General features: G+C 33.0%; 2 protein-coding genes across 4 annotated transcripts in view; one reads left to right on the top strand and one right to left on the bottom strand.

Moving 5' to 3' along the window:
• LOC126749639 (DNA-binding protein D-ETS-3) overlaps positions 1–16,772 on the bottom strand; it is a 179,338-nt gene that overhangs the window by 112,151 nt on the left and 50,415 nt on the right. The window lies entirely within an intron of this gene.
• Positions 9,082–10,229, top strand: LOC126749869 (carbonic anhydrase 2-like). Its single transcript, XM_050459502.1, has one exon. It carries the CDS (start codon positions 9,193–9,195, stop codon positions 10,126–10,128), a length of 936 nt encoding a protein of 311 aa, XP_050315459.1. The 5' UTR covers positions 9,082–9,192; the 3' UTR covers positions 10,129–10,229.

The raw sequence follows: 16,772 nt of genomic DNA, 5'->3' as shown, positions 1-16,772 counted from the left end.
GACCAAATACATACTCTAGGTGGGGACGAACTAGTGCAGAGTAAAGAAGCTTAATACAAGCAATGTCCTGGAAATCTCTGGTACCACTTTCTAATGGAAAGAAAAATGGAATGAAAAGAAAATTTAACTGAGAATCCAAAGTTATATCAAGGTCTTTTACACTAGATAACACTCCCAGGGGAGTGCATTAATAGTATAAATATAATTAAGCTGACCTGTACCTCGAGAGAAAAGTATGCAATGACATTTACTGGTATTCAAGACCATATATAGATTTGAAAAAAAATGGATTTATTAGTATATTCCTTCCCTAGCAAATATGTCTATTTGAAAAAAAGTGAGTAGAACATATGGTTGCCAATATCTTTGTCAAGTACTCGCTATAATAATTAGCTAAAAAAGGTGCAAAATATATTTTTGAGAATTGTAGCTTTTAGCTTTTAAAGGACACATGAAGAATTCTAATTGATTAAGAGTTTCTTATGTAGAGTTACTGATGCAGTTAAGATGTTAGCGGTGCACCAACCAGCAAGCCTATTTAAGTCAAGCTGAAGTTTGAGGCAATCATCCAAATTTGAGACTTTACGGTAAACCTTAAGGTCATCCGCAAATTTCAGATAGTAGGTATTCATGAAACAACTTCCAATATCATTGATGAAGATGTTAAAAAGCAACGGCCCCAGGTGGGATCCTTGGGGAACACCAGATCGAGTCTGTACTTCATTTGATTCAAAATTGCACAGTTTAACAATCTGCCTACGGTTAAATAAGTAGCTTTTCAGCCACATATATAAGGCACCGGTAAGGCCGTACTTGCTTAGTTTGCTTAACAAAATTGCATGACGCGGTCAAAAGCTTTACTGAAGTCCGTATACACTGCATGTACATGACAACCTTCCTCAAAAGACTGGATAACAAACTCAGTAAAAGTAAGAACATTCAGCTCAGTAGACCGCCCTGCCCTGACATAAAACCAAATTTCTGTCACCAGACTTTAAGATGGGCGTCACAAAGCTTGATTTCAAAAGTCAGGGAAAACAGTTGTTGAGATAATAAAGCTGCAATGCTTTAAGAAAATAGGTGGCAACCCATCGGGGCCAGGACCCTTGCAAACATCCAATGTATTCATCAAATTATTTGTAACTTAATTTACAGATACTGAATTGTTCCAGTTAGGTGGTGCATTGCTATACGTCTCAGAAAAATATTTAGAGAACAGATTGACTATATCAATACCAGAAGAGCATTTAATGTTTTCGTAAAATATCTCTTGAGGGACTGCACTGTTGCCTTTTTTATTGTTAACAAATTTCCAGAAATTTCGCAGATTATTCCTAAGAAATTGCTAGTGTTTTTTTTTTCAAATTTTACAACTTGAGCGTAGAACCGAAAAACCACGACAATCGGCATCCAATTGTGAGTTCAAAAATCTCCTGTGTACCCTCTTCTTTGCAACTATTAACTATGCGATAAGAAATCTAAAATAACATCCTAGTCGACCGAATGAAAGTCCCTAGCCAGTCAGTTCACTTGAATTTCTTTTAAGACCACACTCCACACAACAGCACACTGGAGGGTGATGATTGTCTGTTGGAAGCAATGCAAAATCTGCCATGGAAACAAATAAATCTGAGGAAGCTGCCAATACCATTGTTGTTGAGTATTGTTTGAAATATAGTTGACCTGAAATAAATTCTATAGGGCACAAAGATCACTGTCTGGACAGATTCGACTTCACCAGGTGCAAGAACAGCAGTTGATTCGAGCTCCTCATCCAACCAACGGCAGTGAGGTAGATTGAAATCGCCCACAACCAACAATCGACAATGAGGGAGTTCATCTACCAGTCCATCCAAATCGTCCACAAAAATAGCATAGTTGTTAGAGTGGTTTCTGGGCGGAAAATATGAAGTAGCCACTAATAGCTGATGGCTTTCTGAGCCTACACAAACAAACAGTGCCTCAATTTCTATGCTTGATGATAAAACCCGACTGGTTACACTCTTATGCACTGCAATCAGCACTCCCTCGCATATTCACTAGTAAAAGCCAATCTATCCTTTCGGTATAATCATATAATTGGAGTTCATTATCAAAGTACTCACTGGTTAACCAGGACTCATTTAAGACGTATCATTTAAGACTCATGTAATATTAAGAGGATACATTCTGGTATAACAGGTCAAGCTTGGTTCATAAATCCCTCACGTTTTGGTAATAGACCATCAATTGGAAGTGAGGAAGCGGCACATTCAGTTTTTTGAAGGTTTTTTGGAAAAATTCTAGGAATCCCTGCAAAATACTTAATTTCCTTTATACCATAAAATACTTAATTACCATTCCTTTTCACCTTTTCTTGGTCTTTCGTTCAAGTTGCCCTTTAACTCATTTAGATCCTTTCTCTGTTGAACTGTAAGATCAGCTTCAATGTAGACCCGTGTAGTCCTGTCCAGATTTCGTTTGCTTCTCAAAACCCGTACTACTTCCTCGTTGCTACTTAATTCGACTCTAAGGGATCTATGCCCATTTTTAGTGCTCGAACATTTGATTTTAAGGACTCTCCTTAGATGAGCTAAACATTCTATCACTCCTATATCTCAGACTAGCTTTAGGTACATAAAAGTTAATAGAATTTATAAGTGAGCAATTTTGGTATTTAACATTATTTAAAAAATAGTAAATAAAAATCAATGAGAGTGCTTTTTTCTTCTATAGCAGAGTTTTGAGAAGTTGTACGAATCTAACACACTTTGATAAAAAACCAGGTAAGGATAAGAGTGGTTATCTACACAAATCTTTGAATGCGCAAATTTCTTTTGAATGCGCAAAATATGCTCACTGTGAAGTTGTGCCTCAGGTGACCATATTATTGACGCATATTCTAAGTGAGGCCTTACAAGAGCATTGTAAAGTTTCACTATTGTTGATAATTGTTTCTGGAGTTTCTGGAGTTACATATAATGAAACCCAGTTTTTATAAGCTTTGCCAACCATAAAGTCATAGTGCGAGTTAAATTTTAACTTATTTTGCATATAAACACCCAAATCCTTGATTTCCTGCTTTTTTTGTAAGACTGAAGCATTGATAAGATAATTAAATGTTGAGTATTTTAAGCAATTCACAAGCGCATTGATAAAAACAAAGGGAATCCACATTACTGCTGAACACTACTAACTAACTACAAATGTTAGCGAAACAGTTTAATATGCTTATAGGCCTGTACATTTTTATGTCACTTTCAGAATTATTTTTGAAGACGGGGATAATAACTGCTGCCTTAAGCTTTTCAGGAAACAATTGGCTTTGGACAGACATATTAAAAATATGTGCTATTGATCTCGCAAGAAATTCAGCGCACCCCCTATTTGTATAGGATGGGATATTATCAATACCTGTTGATTATTTCGGTTTCAATTTTTGATACCTTTTTTAACAGTTTCCTTGCCGATCTCAGTTGGGTTGACATTTCTAAAAGAACAATCTCGCAAAACATACTCACGCAGTGATAAGAGGCTGAACACTGAAAAAAAGTAGCAAACCTATTTGCACACAATTTTGCATTCCCATTTTCTTCAGAGTATCCCTTGCCAACAATTTCCATAGTATTAGGTATTCCAGAAGACTTGAACCTAAAAAACTCAAAAAACTTTGGGGATCTGCCTGTATATTTTTTTGAACGTTTTCTTTATTTTGCTTATATTCAAGTTTAGTTTGTAATTTTACCCTGGTTCGTAGTAATTTTTATAGTCATCAATCTGATCCATGCGGTCCCTAGATTTTCTCACCAAAGTATGGTAGCGCTTTTTCTTATTTATTTTATTTACTATGTCTCTCGAAAACCAAATAGAAAATTTATGTTTTTTATGAGACAACTTTACAGTCTTCTTGGGACACATTGACTAATGCATGAATATATTTTCTCATAGAACAAAACCAAGCAGCAATCACCATTTTTTTCACCGTACGTCACAAGTCCCAGTTAATGTCGCTAATTAAGTTATAGAGTAGCTTAAAATCAGCCCTGGCTTAGTCATTCACACAGCCAGCCTGTATTTTATCCATAGATTTCTCGTTAGATAAATAAGAAAATTAAACTGATAAAGATAGATGATGATTGTCCTATTTGACTAATGGACAATCATCTCTTTTGACGTCAACAAGAAAATTTGCTTATACCAAATCAAGTTTCCTAGATAAAGAATTTAAAATTTCATTATATTGCTTTAGATTATTAAACGTACAAAAATCTAATAATGCTTTACTTTGACCCGTTACATTACAACCAGATCTTACTTCTATTATAATTAAGCGAACCTAATAGATCAAAATACTCATTATAGAGTGCAACTAAACTATTACAGGGTAAGTAAATTTATTATTAATAATTACTTCAAAATTTAGGTACCTACTTTTTGATACCAATTAGAACTCCTCCTCCATGTTTTTTCATATCATTCGCCTGACGATCTTTTCTGATGACAATTCACCTATCGTCAAGTACTTCCGAACTATTATTTACATCTGTAAGCCAAGATTCAGTTACAGCAATTATATCATAATCTTCTGACAAGTTATTAGTATAAAAGGTCTCAGTTTTTGTTCTTAGTCTTAGTTAACTTTCTCTGTTGAACTGTAAGATCAGCTTCAATGTAGACCCGTGTAGTCCTGTCCAGATTTCGTTTGCTTCTCAAAACCCGTACTACTTCCTCGTTGCTACTTAATTCGACTCTAAGGGATCTATGCCCATTTTTAGTGCTCGAACATTTGATTTTAAGGACTCTCCTTAGATGAGCTAAACATTCTATCACTCCTATATCTCAGACTAGCTTTAGGTACATAAAAGTTAATAGAATTTATAAGTGAGCAATTTTGGTATTTAACATTATTTAAAAAATAGTAAATAAAAATCAATGAGAGTGCTTTTTTCTTCTATAGCAGAGTTTTGAGAAGTTGTACGAATCTAACACACTTTGATAAAAAACCAGGTAAGGATAAGAGTGGTTATCTACACAAATCTTTGAATGCGCAAATTTCTTTTGAATGCGCAAAATATGCTCACTGTGAAGTTGTGCCTCAGGTGACCATATTATTGACGCATATTCTAAGTGAGGCCTTACAAGAGCATTGTAAAGTTTCACTATTGTTGATAATTGTTTCTGGAGTTTCTGGAGTTACATATAATGAAACCCAGTTTTTATAAGCTTTGCCAACCATAAAGTCATAGTGCGAGTTAAATTTTAACTTATTTTGCATATAAACACCCAAATCCTTGATTTCCTGCTTTTTTTGTAAGACTGAAGCATTGATAAGATAATTAAATGTTGAGTATTTTAAGCAATTCACAAGCGCATTGATAAAAACAAAGGGAATCCACATTACTGCTGAACACTACTAACTAACTACAAATGTTAGCGAAACAGTTTAATATGCTTATAGGCCTGTACATTTTTATGTCACTTTCAGAATTATTTTTGAAGACGGGGATAATAACTGCTGCCTTAAGCTTTTCAGGAAACAATTGGCTTTGGACAGACATATTAAAAATATGTGCTATTGATCTCGCAAGAAATTCAGCGCACCCCCTATTTGTATAGGATGGGATATTATCAATACCTGTTGATTATTTCGGTTTCAATTTTTGATACCTTTTTTAACAGTTTCCTTGCCGATCTCAGTTGGGTTGACATTTCTAAAAGAACAATCTCGCAAAACATACTCACGCAGTGATAAGAGGCTGAACACTGAAAAAAAGTAGCAAACCTATTTGCACACAATTTTGCATTCCCATTTTCTTCAGAGTATCCCTTGCCAACAATTTCCATAGTATTAGGTATTCCAGAAGACTTGAACCTAAAAAACTCAAAAAACTTTGGGGATCTGCCTGTATATTTTTTTGAACGTTTTCTTTATTTTGCTTATATTCAAGTTTAGTTTGTAATTTTACCCTGGTTCGTAGTAATTTTTATAGTCATCAATCTGATCCATGCGGTCCCTAGATTTTCTCACCAAAGTATGGTAGCGCTTTTTCTTATTTATTTTATTTACTATGTCTGTCGAAAACCAAATAGAAAATTTATGTTTTTTATGAGACAACTTTACAGTCTTCTTGGGACACATTGACTAATGCATGAATATATTTTCTCATAGAACAAAACCAAGCAGCAATCACCATTTTTTTCACCGTACGTCACAAGTCCCAGTTAATGTCGCTAATTAAGTTATAGAGTAGCTTAAAATCAGCCCTGGCTTAGTCATTCACACAGCCAGCCTGTATTTTATCCATAGATTTCTCGTTAGATAAATAAGAAAATTAAACTGATAAAGATAGATGATGATTGTCCTATTTGACTAATGGACAATCATCTCTTTTGACGTCAACAAGAAAATTTGCTTATACCAAATCAAGTTTCCTAGATAAAGAATTTAAAATTTCATTATATTGCTTTAGATTATTAAACGTACAAAAATCTAATAATGCTTTACTTTGACCCGTTACATTACAACCAGATCTTACTTCTATTATAATTAAGCGAACCTAATAGATCAAAATACTCATTATAGAGTGCAACTAAACTATTACAGGGTAAGTAAATTTATTATTAATAATTACTTCAAAATTTAGGTACCTACTTTTTGATACCAATTAGAACTCCTCCTCCATGTTTTTTCATATCATTCGCCTGACGATCTTTTCTGATGACAATTCACCTATCGTCAAGTACTTCCGAACTATTATTTACATCTGTAAGCCAAGATTCAGTTACAGCAATTATATCATAATCTTCTGACAAGTTATTAGTATAAAAGGTCTCAGTTTTTGTTCTTAGTCCCGTGTGTTCTGGTAATACACAGAGAGAGATTTCTTGTTTACGTTAGTTTTATGATGTAACTTTAAGTTTGTGCATTTTGAGGATTCACTCTTTCTGTGCGCTGCAGCGGCATCCTCTTTCTAACAAAAAATCTTGACACAACTGCGCCAGCTGGCCATATTTCACTCTTCCAGGCTGACCTAAACTGATCTGGGTGTATCGTTACTTTCATTGAAGAATATGAACTAGGATATTTGGAAGGATGCGGCTCACATTGAACACCGTTAAAGTAAGGCTCAAGCATGGTTTTAAGTGCCCCTGGAGAAGTATTAGGGGGTTAAGTATTAGGGAAGGAAAGTTTAGTTATCTAGTCACATGCAAAGAAACTAGTTTTGATATTCAACCACCTTTTCTTCTTCATTTCTCCCAACAAAAAACCTTGGTTGTTTTCGATTCGTTCTGTTATTTTGCGATATGAATGGTGCATATGAATGGTCATCATCATCACTTCTTAGTTTTTGTATTTGCTGCATTTTGATTGGAGTTTGTGCACTTAAAACAGCTGCCTTTACGTAGTGCTTGCTTATTTTATTTTGTTTATTTTTGCTTACAGTCACTTTTGGATTTGTGAGGTTATTTAACTTTGACACGACCACAGCATATGAGGTCGACAGATTTGGTGACAACCGAGCAACGTTGCTAGTTGTCATTTTAGTCAATTCGATTGGAAACTGAGCAGAATTCAACGTGTACGGTGGTTTTGGTGAACGTGCCCCACGATTGACGAAAATTGTGGACGACTCCCTTACAGTTTTGTCGGGGTTATCAGAATTTTTTGAGTTCTCAGTAGCAAATTTTTGATTTTCATCTAGATTTCTTTCAAGATAAGTGATTTTTTCACGAAGAAGCACTGCATTTTCATCTAATATGCGGTTTTTACCTTGTAGCTCATCAACTAGTACACTTAAAAGGGTAACTTCAGTGTCGGACTCCTTTGAGTTTAGGTCGACTTCATGGACACAATTCGTACTCTTTGCTGCTTCAGCCTGTCTCAAACATACAGGATGAAAAAGTCCCGAACAATGCTTACATTGAACACTATTTTTAACTGATTTATTACATTGAATAAACAATTTTTCGACTTTATTTTCCAGACCAGGATCTTGGCATGTATCGCTCGCCATGGCTGCCACCCACGAACTTAATAAATATACCTGGACTGCTAATGCATATGGCCACGATACTCAAAAATGACCACGATGCCTGGTGGCCGCCATTTTTATAGTGGTTGTGTCCTTTTGATGTTGGTCACTTTGAACATTTTCAGTGTTGCCAACAAAAAATATATTAAATAACGGTAATGAAGTTGACGACGCTGACGTTTGACGTGTGTGTCTAGCGGATTGCCTAGATTTTGGCGATTTGTAAACGACACTTGGATATATCGTCTGCAACAGGCGATGTAGCTTCCTCCTTATTTAATACGTGGATAATGTATGACCATCCTTATTTAAACGTCACTGTTTCTCAAAACCGAATTATAGTGAATTGTTTATTGTTTATTTTTACTATAAAATCCCTTGCTAATTACAAACCCTCATAAAATCATCTATATTTTGATTTTTATAGATGGTTGTACCTATTAATGTGGAAACACTGTACCTACATAGAAGGAAAGTAAAAGTCGTAATAGTAAAAATGGAAAATAAAAATGTTTTTAACTGAATTTGTTAAGTAAATACAAGCAAAAATTGAAATGAAGATCATCACTTTCATGGTATTAAGTTTTCTAAGATTCAAGATTATCAGAATAATAAAACAAATATTTTAAAGTAAAATAATAATAATTATAATAATAATCTTCTATTTTGCGTTTAACTTGTAAACTATACCACACTTCAAGGGGTGGTGTATATATCATGAGTTTTTAAAATAATAATTGAGGAATTATTGAAAAATTTCATCCAATTTCTCATATAATTACCAAGTTATTTAAAAAATTATAGCAACTTCATTACAAGGACATAGAGGCTATTCGCTAGGAAAATTTAAACATTTGGACCTAGTTAACAAATTAGCTTAGCTAGAACCATTTTGGTTTTGTGGTAACTTTATAGTTTTTTAGTCAATAAAAGTCTTAATATTCACTATTTTTTAGATTTTTGAAACAAGCTGAAAACTTTTCAATTATACTTAAAAACATTTCAGATACCTTCTAGGCTATTTAAAACTTACCTTAGGTTCATGCAATAACATCACATCTGTCATTTCATTAATAATCAAACCTGCAAATATGTCAAAAGTCTTTATATAATTCATTTTTTGCCACATAAAAAGATTTTTTCCCACTATATTTATGAAATTTTCGTCAACCAGCTTGAAATGGATGAACTATCTTCATATTTACCAGATCAGGTTAGTCTATATTATTACATAATACTAGCAGCATGCGTCCTGGCAGCCCTTTACATCAATGATATGATTAGCAAAATGGACAACTATAGAGGCTTTGACAAGAAACAGCTTATCAACTATGGATATGAGATACATAACGGTCCATCTTTATGGAAAAACTTTTTTACTGAAGCAGGAGGATGTAAACAATCTCCCATAAACCTTATAAATCGTTGTGCAATGTGCGTTCCATCAGAGCTTAATCCTTTAAAATTTTCTGATGAGTTTGAGCAGCTGCCATGTGAAATCAAAATCTACAACAGTGGATTAAATGCGGTTTTATATGCCAAATGGAGTGGCTTTAAGAGGCCGTCTTTATCTGGAGGACCTTTGGAGTGTGATACATTCACTTTCTTAAACTTAAGATTTCGTTGGGGACCCACTGATGATGAAGGGTCAGAACATATGATAGAAACGAAAAGATTTGCTCTTGAAATGCAGGTCGCTTTTACAAAGGATGCCAACAACACCAAATGTGATTTGTTTGAGTCTGCTCGATGTGGAAATTTGCTAATGCTGACCTACATTTTTATGGTTACCCCTACAGACAATCCCTATTTAGAACCTATAATTCAAGCCCTCAATCATTTAAAGTGTCCGTTGAGCTGCGTGATGATTTGTCCATTTCCTCTTAAATTACTAACGCCATCGTTTGCAAATAACTATTTTTTTTACGAGGGTTCTTTGACTTTTCCACCATGTACCGAAGGAGTTAAATGGATTGTACAGCCAGAACCTTTGCTCATATCCAGCAGACAAGTGAAAAAGTTCCGGAAACTTGGGGCTTGCAATATGTGTGCCATAACGTGCAACTCGCGACCAGTTCAGTCTCACAATGGCAGAGAAGTATTATTTTATGACTAAATGAATAAAAAATTTATTTTGCTAATAAAAGTCATTGTATTTTTTATTTTTATGTAAAATTTTAGGAACTCAGTTTAATTAAATGTGTGCTTAGTAAATTTTTTTTGTATTTTAATGGTAGTAATTTTTTTTTGTGTAAATAAAATAGCAGTTTCAGATAATACCGCAAAACAGAATTAATATCATGATATAAAATTGTGAAAAAAGTGCTGTTTTAATACCTAATCTACATCGCAATCTAAGAAATCTTACAGAAGGACAATAAAACTATATTTTCCTGATATAGCTGTGCGAACTAAAATAAAAAAACACACTTTCCATATGATCCTATAAAGAAGACTATAAAATAAAACTGAAACCACAATATCGAAAATAGGGATAATAGTTCAATTTTCATATTTATACCTCCATCTCACTTTGCGGAGTCTGAAGTAATGGTAACAATATGTTGCTTTTCTTACATAATTATGCAAATTATACGATGTGTTAAAAAAGTCTCGTACTCCCTCTATTCGTGAACGCGCTCGTTTATCAACAAGTGTCCCAAATAAAAATTATAGATCTCTCTCAGATCTCTATTAGAAAGATAACTTTGTATATATAGAAAGGTTCACAGCATTAGTAGAGACCAAAGTTGCCTTTTTTTAAATAGAATGGTATATTTTTTATGCATTTTCCGATTCTATGCAAAATTTTAATACAACTTACAGATAAGATTTGCTGTACCTTACTCCACTAGCTTTAAATAGGATAGGTAGGACAGGGTAGTTTAAAAAAGTACTTTATCAATAAAAATGTTATTAAGTATTTTTTAAACGTGTTTACCTGTTGAGGTAATTTTATTACTTTTTTCCTTATTTATTACACCTATAAGTATCAGATTATTTATAATTATTGTCTTATTGAACACTTGAAACAATTTATACAATAAAGATAACAAATAGGGGAAGTCTTTATCTCCAAGAAAAATGCATGTGGGACACTTAGGTAAATGTATTATGCATTTCGGCTGTGTAAACAGCCATCATCAGATACTAAAATAAAATAAAATACAGGTAATTTAGGACAATTTTAAAAAAGAGCTTATTCGCTATAACAATATAGATTTAGAGCTTACCAAAACATTACAAAAAACATATACGTTCACCAAATAAACCAAAAAATTACCCGTTATCGGGAAAAAAACAACAATAAATAAAAGAATTAGAATTAAAAACATAGTACAATAAGGACATCTACGATTTAAAATATAAAATTTATACTAAGGACGATACAGATTTCTACATATTAAAAGAAGGTACTATAAGGAACTATTGTATATTAGCGTTGCGTTAAAGAAAATATTTTAAATTTTGACTAATACAAATATTATAAGATAAGATGAAAGAGTTAGAAACAATAAGGTAAAAGTTATTTTCTAGGGCTAATTGAATCAAAAAAGCGTAAACTGTCAAACTTGGTTTGCTCATTAATGCATGTGCAGTCTGGGGAGTTTATGGCCCTATTTATTTCAAATGCTTCCAACAAGTCCAATTGTAACCCTTTCTCACAAACATGCAGAACCTCCTTCAAAACTTTTTTCAATTTGACAATAATTTTTTCGAACAAAAAACTGGATTAGCAATGGGCTCGTGGGCAGGTGACAAATTACACCTTTTTTAGCCGAACTGTTTATGTATAAACTAGAACAACAAATTTCAGAACACCATTTATTTAAAAAACATATAAAAACATGGGTTCGCTACGTAGACGACATTTTTACTATTTTTAATGGAACCAAAGACGACCTAGAAAACTTTGTTGATTTCATTAATTCTGTTCATCCCAACATACAGTTTACCTACGAGTTAGAGAAAGAATCAAGTTTGCCATTTTTAGACCTTTTTATCACTAATCACAATAACAATTTTGAATTTCAAATATATCGTAAACCTACAGCCACAGATACAGTAATACCCTTTACCTCTAATCATCCCTTTAGCCAAAAATTTGCCGCTTTTAATTGTTTTTTTCATAGATTGTTCAATATTCCACTAAACGATATTAATTTCAAAAAAGAATATAATATAATTTTACAAATCGCTCGAAATAATGGATATCCTATAAATGCTATTAAGAAGCTATACAACAAACATTTTTTTCAAAAAACTTAATAAACCATTACTCAGTAAACCCAACACCCTCGGATCTTATCGATCTATTACTTACTTTGGCAACGTCTCTTCTAGTGTTGCACAGTGTTTTAAGTCCAATGAATTTGTCACTAAACCTAATATTTGTTTCAAAACCAAAAACAACTTGGCAAAACATTTAGTAAACACTAAAGATAAAATACCGATAACACACCGATCTGGAGTTTACAAGTTAACTTGTTCCCACCCATTATGTGATATCTGTTATGTCGGCCAAAGCGGAAGGAAAATTGAAGTCAGAGTCAACGAACATTTAAGACTTATCACGCGAAATAAAAATACTTTTATTAACAATACCAATTCTCCTTTTGCGAACCACATATTAGAGTCTGGGCATAGTTTTGATCCGGGACCTAACACTGAGGTTCTGCATGTTTGTGAGAAAGGGTTACAATTGGACTTGTTGGAAGCATTTGAAATAAATAGGGCCATAAACTCCCCAGACTGCACATGCATTAATGAGCAAACCAAGTTTGACAGTTTACGCTTTTTTGATTCAATTAGCCCTAGAAAATAACTTTTACCTTATTGTTTCTAACTCTTTCATCTTATCTTATAATATTTGTATTAGTCAAAATTTAAAATATTTTCTTTAACGCAACGCTAATATACAATAGTTCCTTATAGTACCTTCTTTTAATATGTAGAAATCTGTATCGTCCTTAGTATAAATTTTATATTTTAAATCGTAGATGTCCTTATTGTTTTTAATTCTAATTCTTTTATTTATTGTTGTTTTTTTCCCGAAAACGGGTAATTTTTTGGTTTATTTGGTGAACGTATATGTTTTTTGTAATGTTCTATTAAGCTCTAAATCTATATTGTTATAGCGAATAAGCTCTTTTTTAAAATTGTCCTGAATTACCTGTATTTTATTTTATTTTAGTATCTGATGATGGCTGTTTACACAGCCGAAATGCATAATACATTTACCTAAGTGTCCCACATGCATTTTTCTTGGAGATAAAGACTTCCCCTATTTGTTATCTTTATATACGCATTCTCCTACAAAATATGGACTTCTATTCAACTATTTATACAATAGTTTTAATTATATTTTTATAAGTATTTCACTTTCTGAGAAAGAAAGAATCACACTTCTTTTGATTAGACGATTCAGACTTCTCAATAAACCCAAGACCTTTTCAATACAATATTTTAAGACCGCACACCAATTTCGAAATCTACAGAGAAAAATTTAGAGATTTGATCAAACTGGAACTGGAAGTTCCAAAGACCGTCAACGAAAAGGGAGGCCAAAAACCTTAAGCAATTATCAAAAAATTTGTTGAAGACCCAAATTAATGCCAAGTTATCGACCAGTCAGATGCTTGTTTTATATTTGTTTAAAATGTCCTTAAACGCAATAAATTTCAGCGAATCGACATAATTGCAGATCTTGGTCAGCTGAAAATCTACACTGGATACGTGAAATACATATCCGCCGTATCCTGAAAAGGTAAATGTTTGCGAAGGTATATTTGGTAATAGGATAGGAGGTTAATTTTTTATCGAGGATAAATTAAATGCCACCCGATATCTGCAAGATCAGATAGTAAATATACAAGAAGACATGCTTAAAGGTAATTTCATTAATTATGGTTCCAAAAATATGGCGCTCCTGCTCATTATGAAGCTAATTCAAGAAGATTATTAGATACGACTTTTACAAATCGTTGAGTCGCGAAGCCCTGCTCTTATATCCTAGACTAATTTCTTTTTTTATTTAAAAAAAATAGAGTTTAGGAGACAAAACCAGAAAATATTAACGTATAACAAGACAGAATTCGAGCAGAATGTTTAATTAAATAGGTTTATGGTTTGAATACTTTTTTTGTATCGTTTGTTTTTTATAGCTTAGTTTTGCAATAAAAATTTTCATGTTTTATTTATAATAAATTTTACATAATAATTTTTTAAACCATTGTATCTTTTAATCTGTTGAAGTTAAGTACAGCCTACGTTACATGAAGTTGTGAAAAATCGAATAATGGGTAAAAAAATATACCATTGAATTTAAAAAAAGGTAGCTTTTATCTCAATACTCTTGTGATGTCTAAACGCAAAATTACCTTTCTAACGTAGATCTGAAAGAGATCTTTATTTTTTATTTGGGGCTTTTTTCGATAAAAGAACGAATTATTAAGGGGGTTCGGGAATTTTTGTGTACACGGCATAGGAAGCAGAATTGCCAATTACAAAGGCTTCAACAGAAAACAACTAATTAACTAGGGATATAAGGTACAAAACGGTCCATATTTATAGAAAAACTAGTTTAATGAAGCAGGAGGATGCAAACAATCTTCCATAAATCTTAGTAATCGATGTGCAATTTGCGTTCCACTTCCATCAAAGCTTAATCTTTTAAAATTTTCTGATGAGCTTGAGCAGCTGCTATATGAAATCAAAATCGACAATAGTCGATTAAATGCTATTTTATATACCAAATAGAGTGGATTTAAGAAGACACCTTTGTCTGGAGGGCCGTTGGATTCTGATATATTCACTTTCTTAAATTTAATATTACGTTGGCGACCCACTGATGATGAAGCGTCAAAACATAATTAGAAAGAAAATATTTACTCTTAAAATGCGTTAAATTACTGATGCTATAGTTTGCAAATAACTATTTTTCTACGAGGGTTTTTTGACTTTTTCACCATGCACAGAAGGAATTAAATGGATTGTGCATCCAGAACCTTTGCTCATATCCAACATTTAAACATTTTTAAACCTGAAGATTTGAAGGTTGGATTGCATTTGGATAGGTTGCACCATCGAATAATCGTTACATAGCTACTTTGAAAATGAAAATTAAATTAAATTCATCCATTGCCTATTATAGCCAATGATAAAAGAACTTTATTGGTACTAACAGAAAAGCTTACACAACTCAATTAATTACATATTGGCCAAAAGCAAAGGCACAAGCTTAAATCTAATGTGCATAGTTTGTAAGGTCAGTAAAGTTATTATTGATATATTTATCCATACTAAAAAAACTCTTAGCCACAAGATATTTTTTTTAATACTACTTTAAACTTTATTAAGAGGCAATATTCTAATTTGAAGTGGCAACTTATGATAAAACATGGGCCATAAAAAGATACCCCCGTTTTTATGTAGTGAATTCTATGAAATTCTGTATGATTATTAGTGTTGTTTCTAGTGAAATGTAAATGTACATCTTCAAAAGTTTCATAGTTATTAATATTGGCCTTGACGTGCGATAGACAATAGTAGATATATAAACAATGCACAGTTAAAATATCGAGTCTTGAGAAATGCATTCTATACTCCGATCTATATTCCAAGTTTTCGAGGATCCTAATGGCGTTTCTCTGAAGGAAGAAAATACGGCACGCATTCCGCATCATCTCCGAAGTTTAAAAAAGCCAGATGCGATTCCAGGGCATATGTTAAGTTTGGAATCAATTTTTAATCCAAGAAAGATAACCGGTGTATTGCATTAGCCAAATTTAAATTGCGAGTAGATATGTAAAGGCCAGTGCAACGATATATTAGAATGGTCACCCGTCAAAACATCAGCATTTTACTTCACAAACAATGTAAATAGAAGGTGGATGACATTGTTTAGCAGGTGGAATGCTGGTGTTTTGACGGGTGACCATTTTAATATATCGTTGCACTGAACTTTACAGTTGTTAGTTTTTATCTGCATTTATATTTACTTGGTTAGAATCACAGATGTAAATAGCTCCGTAAATAGCTGCGGAGCTATTTACATCTGTGGTTAGAATAAAACCAATCAGAAACCTTCGATTGTGTCTCCTGTAGATGCATGTGCAAATCATCAAGTGCATATACCGTTTTTATCAAGGTTGTGTCATCGGCAAAGAGAATAAGATCAGCACGAGGATCATTGCTCGAGATCATTAATGTATATAAAAAAAGCAGAGGGCCCAGCACTGATCCTTGAGGAACCCCAAATTTGAATTCTGCAAAATGTAGATTCATTCATAGTTAATTCTGCAGATTGTGAGGCATTCAAATTAACCACTTGAGATCTACCAGAGTTAAAATTCTATTTATTTTATGCTACAGCTCGAAAAATTATAATATCTTAATTTCATTGCAAGGGTTTTAAAGAAGACACAATCGAAAGCCTGCCTCAAATCGCAAAATGTGACTCCAATGAATTCCCCTTTTTTAAGAACATCATTTATTATTTCTATAAAGTGATTAATTGCCATTGTTGTTGATTTAGCACTTCTAAAACCAAACTGTTTGTTACTAAAAAAACCATTGGATTCAAAGGAAAGAGTAATTCTAGATTTTAGGGCTTTTTCAAAGATTGTTGAGAAAAGAGGGAATATTGATATAGGTCTATAGTTTGTCAGGTCATTGCGACAAAAATATAGATCGCCCTACAGATGATAAAAAAAATTCATAAAACTAATTAAAGAAAAAATTATTTTACTAACCTTAGCG

This window comes from Anthonomus grandis, chromosome 1 (assembly GCF_022605725.1).
Source record: "Anthonomus grandis grandis chromosome 1, icAntGran1.3, whole genome shotgun sequence".
NCBI classification, from domain to species: Eukaryota; Metazoa; Arthropoda; class Insecta; order Coleoptera; family Curculionidae; genus Anthonomus; species Anthonomus grandis.
The sequence above is the reverse complement of the archived record's forward strand: the minus strand, read 5'-3'. Positions and strand labels throughout refer to the sequence as shown.

Excerpts from the sequence above, each read along its gene's own strand:
- LOC126749869 (XM_050459502.1), top strand. The coding sequence starts at position 9,193 with ATGGATGAACTATCTTCATATTTACCAGATCAGGTTAGTCTATATTAT.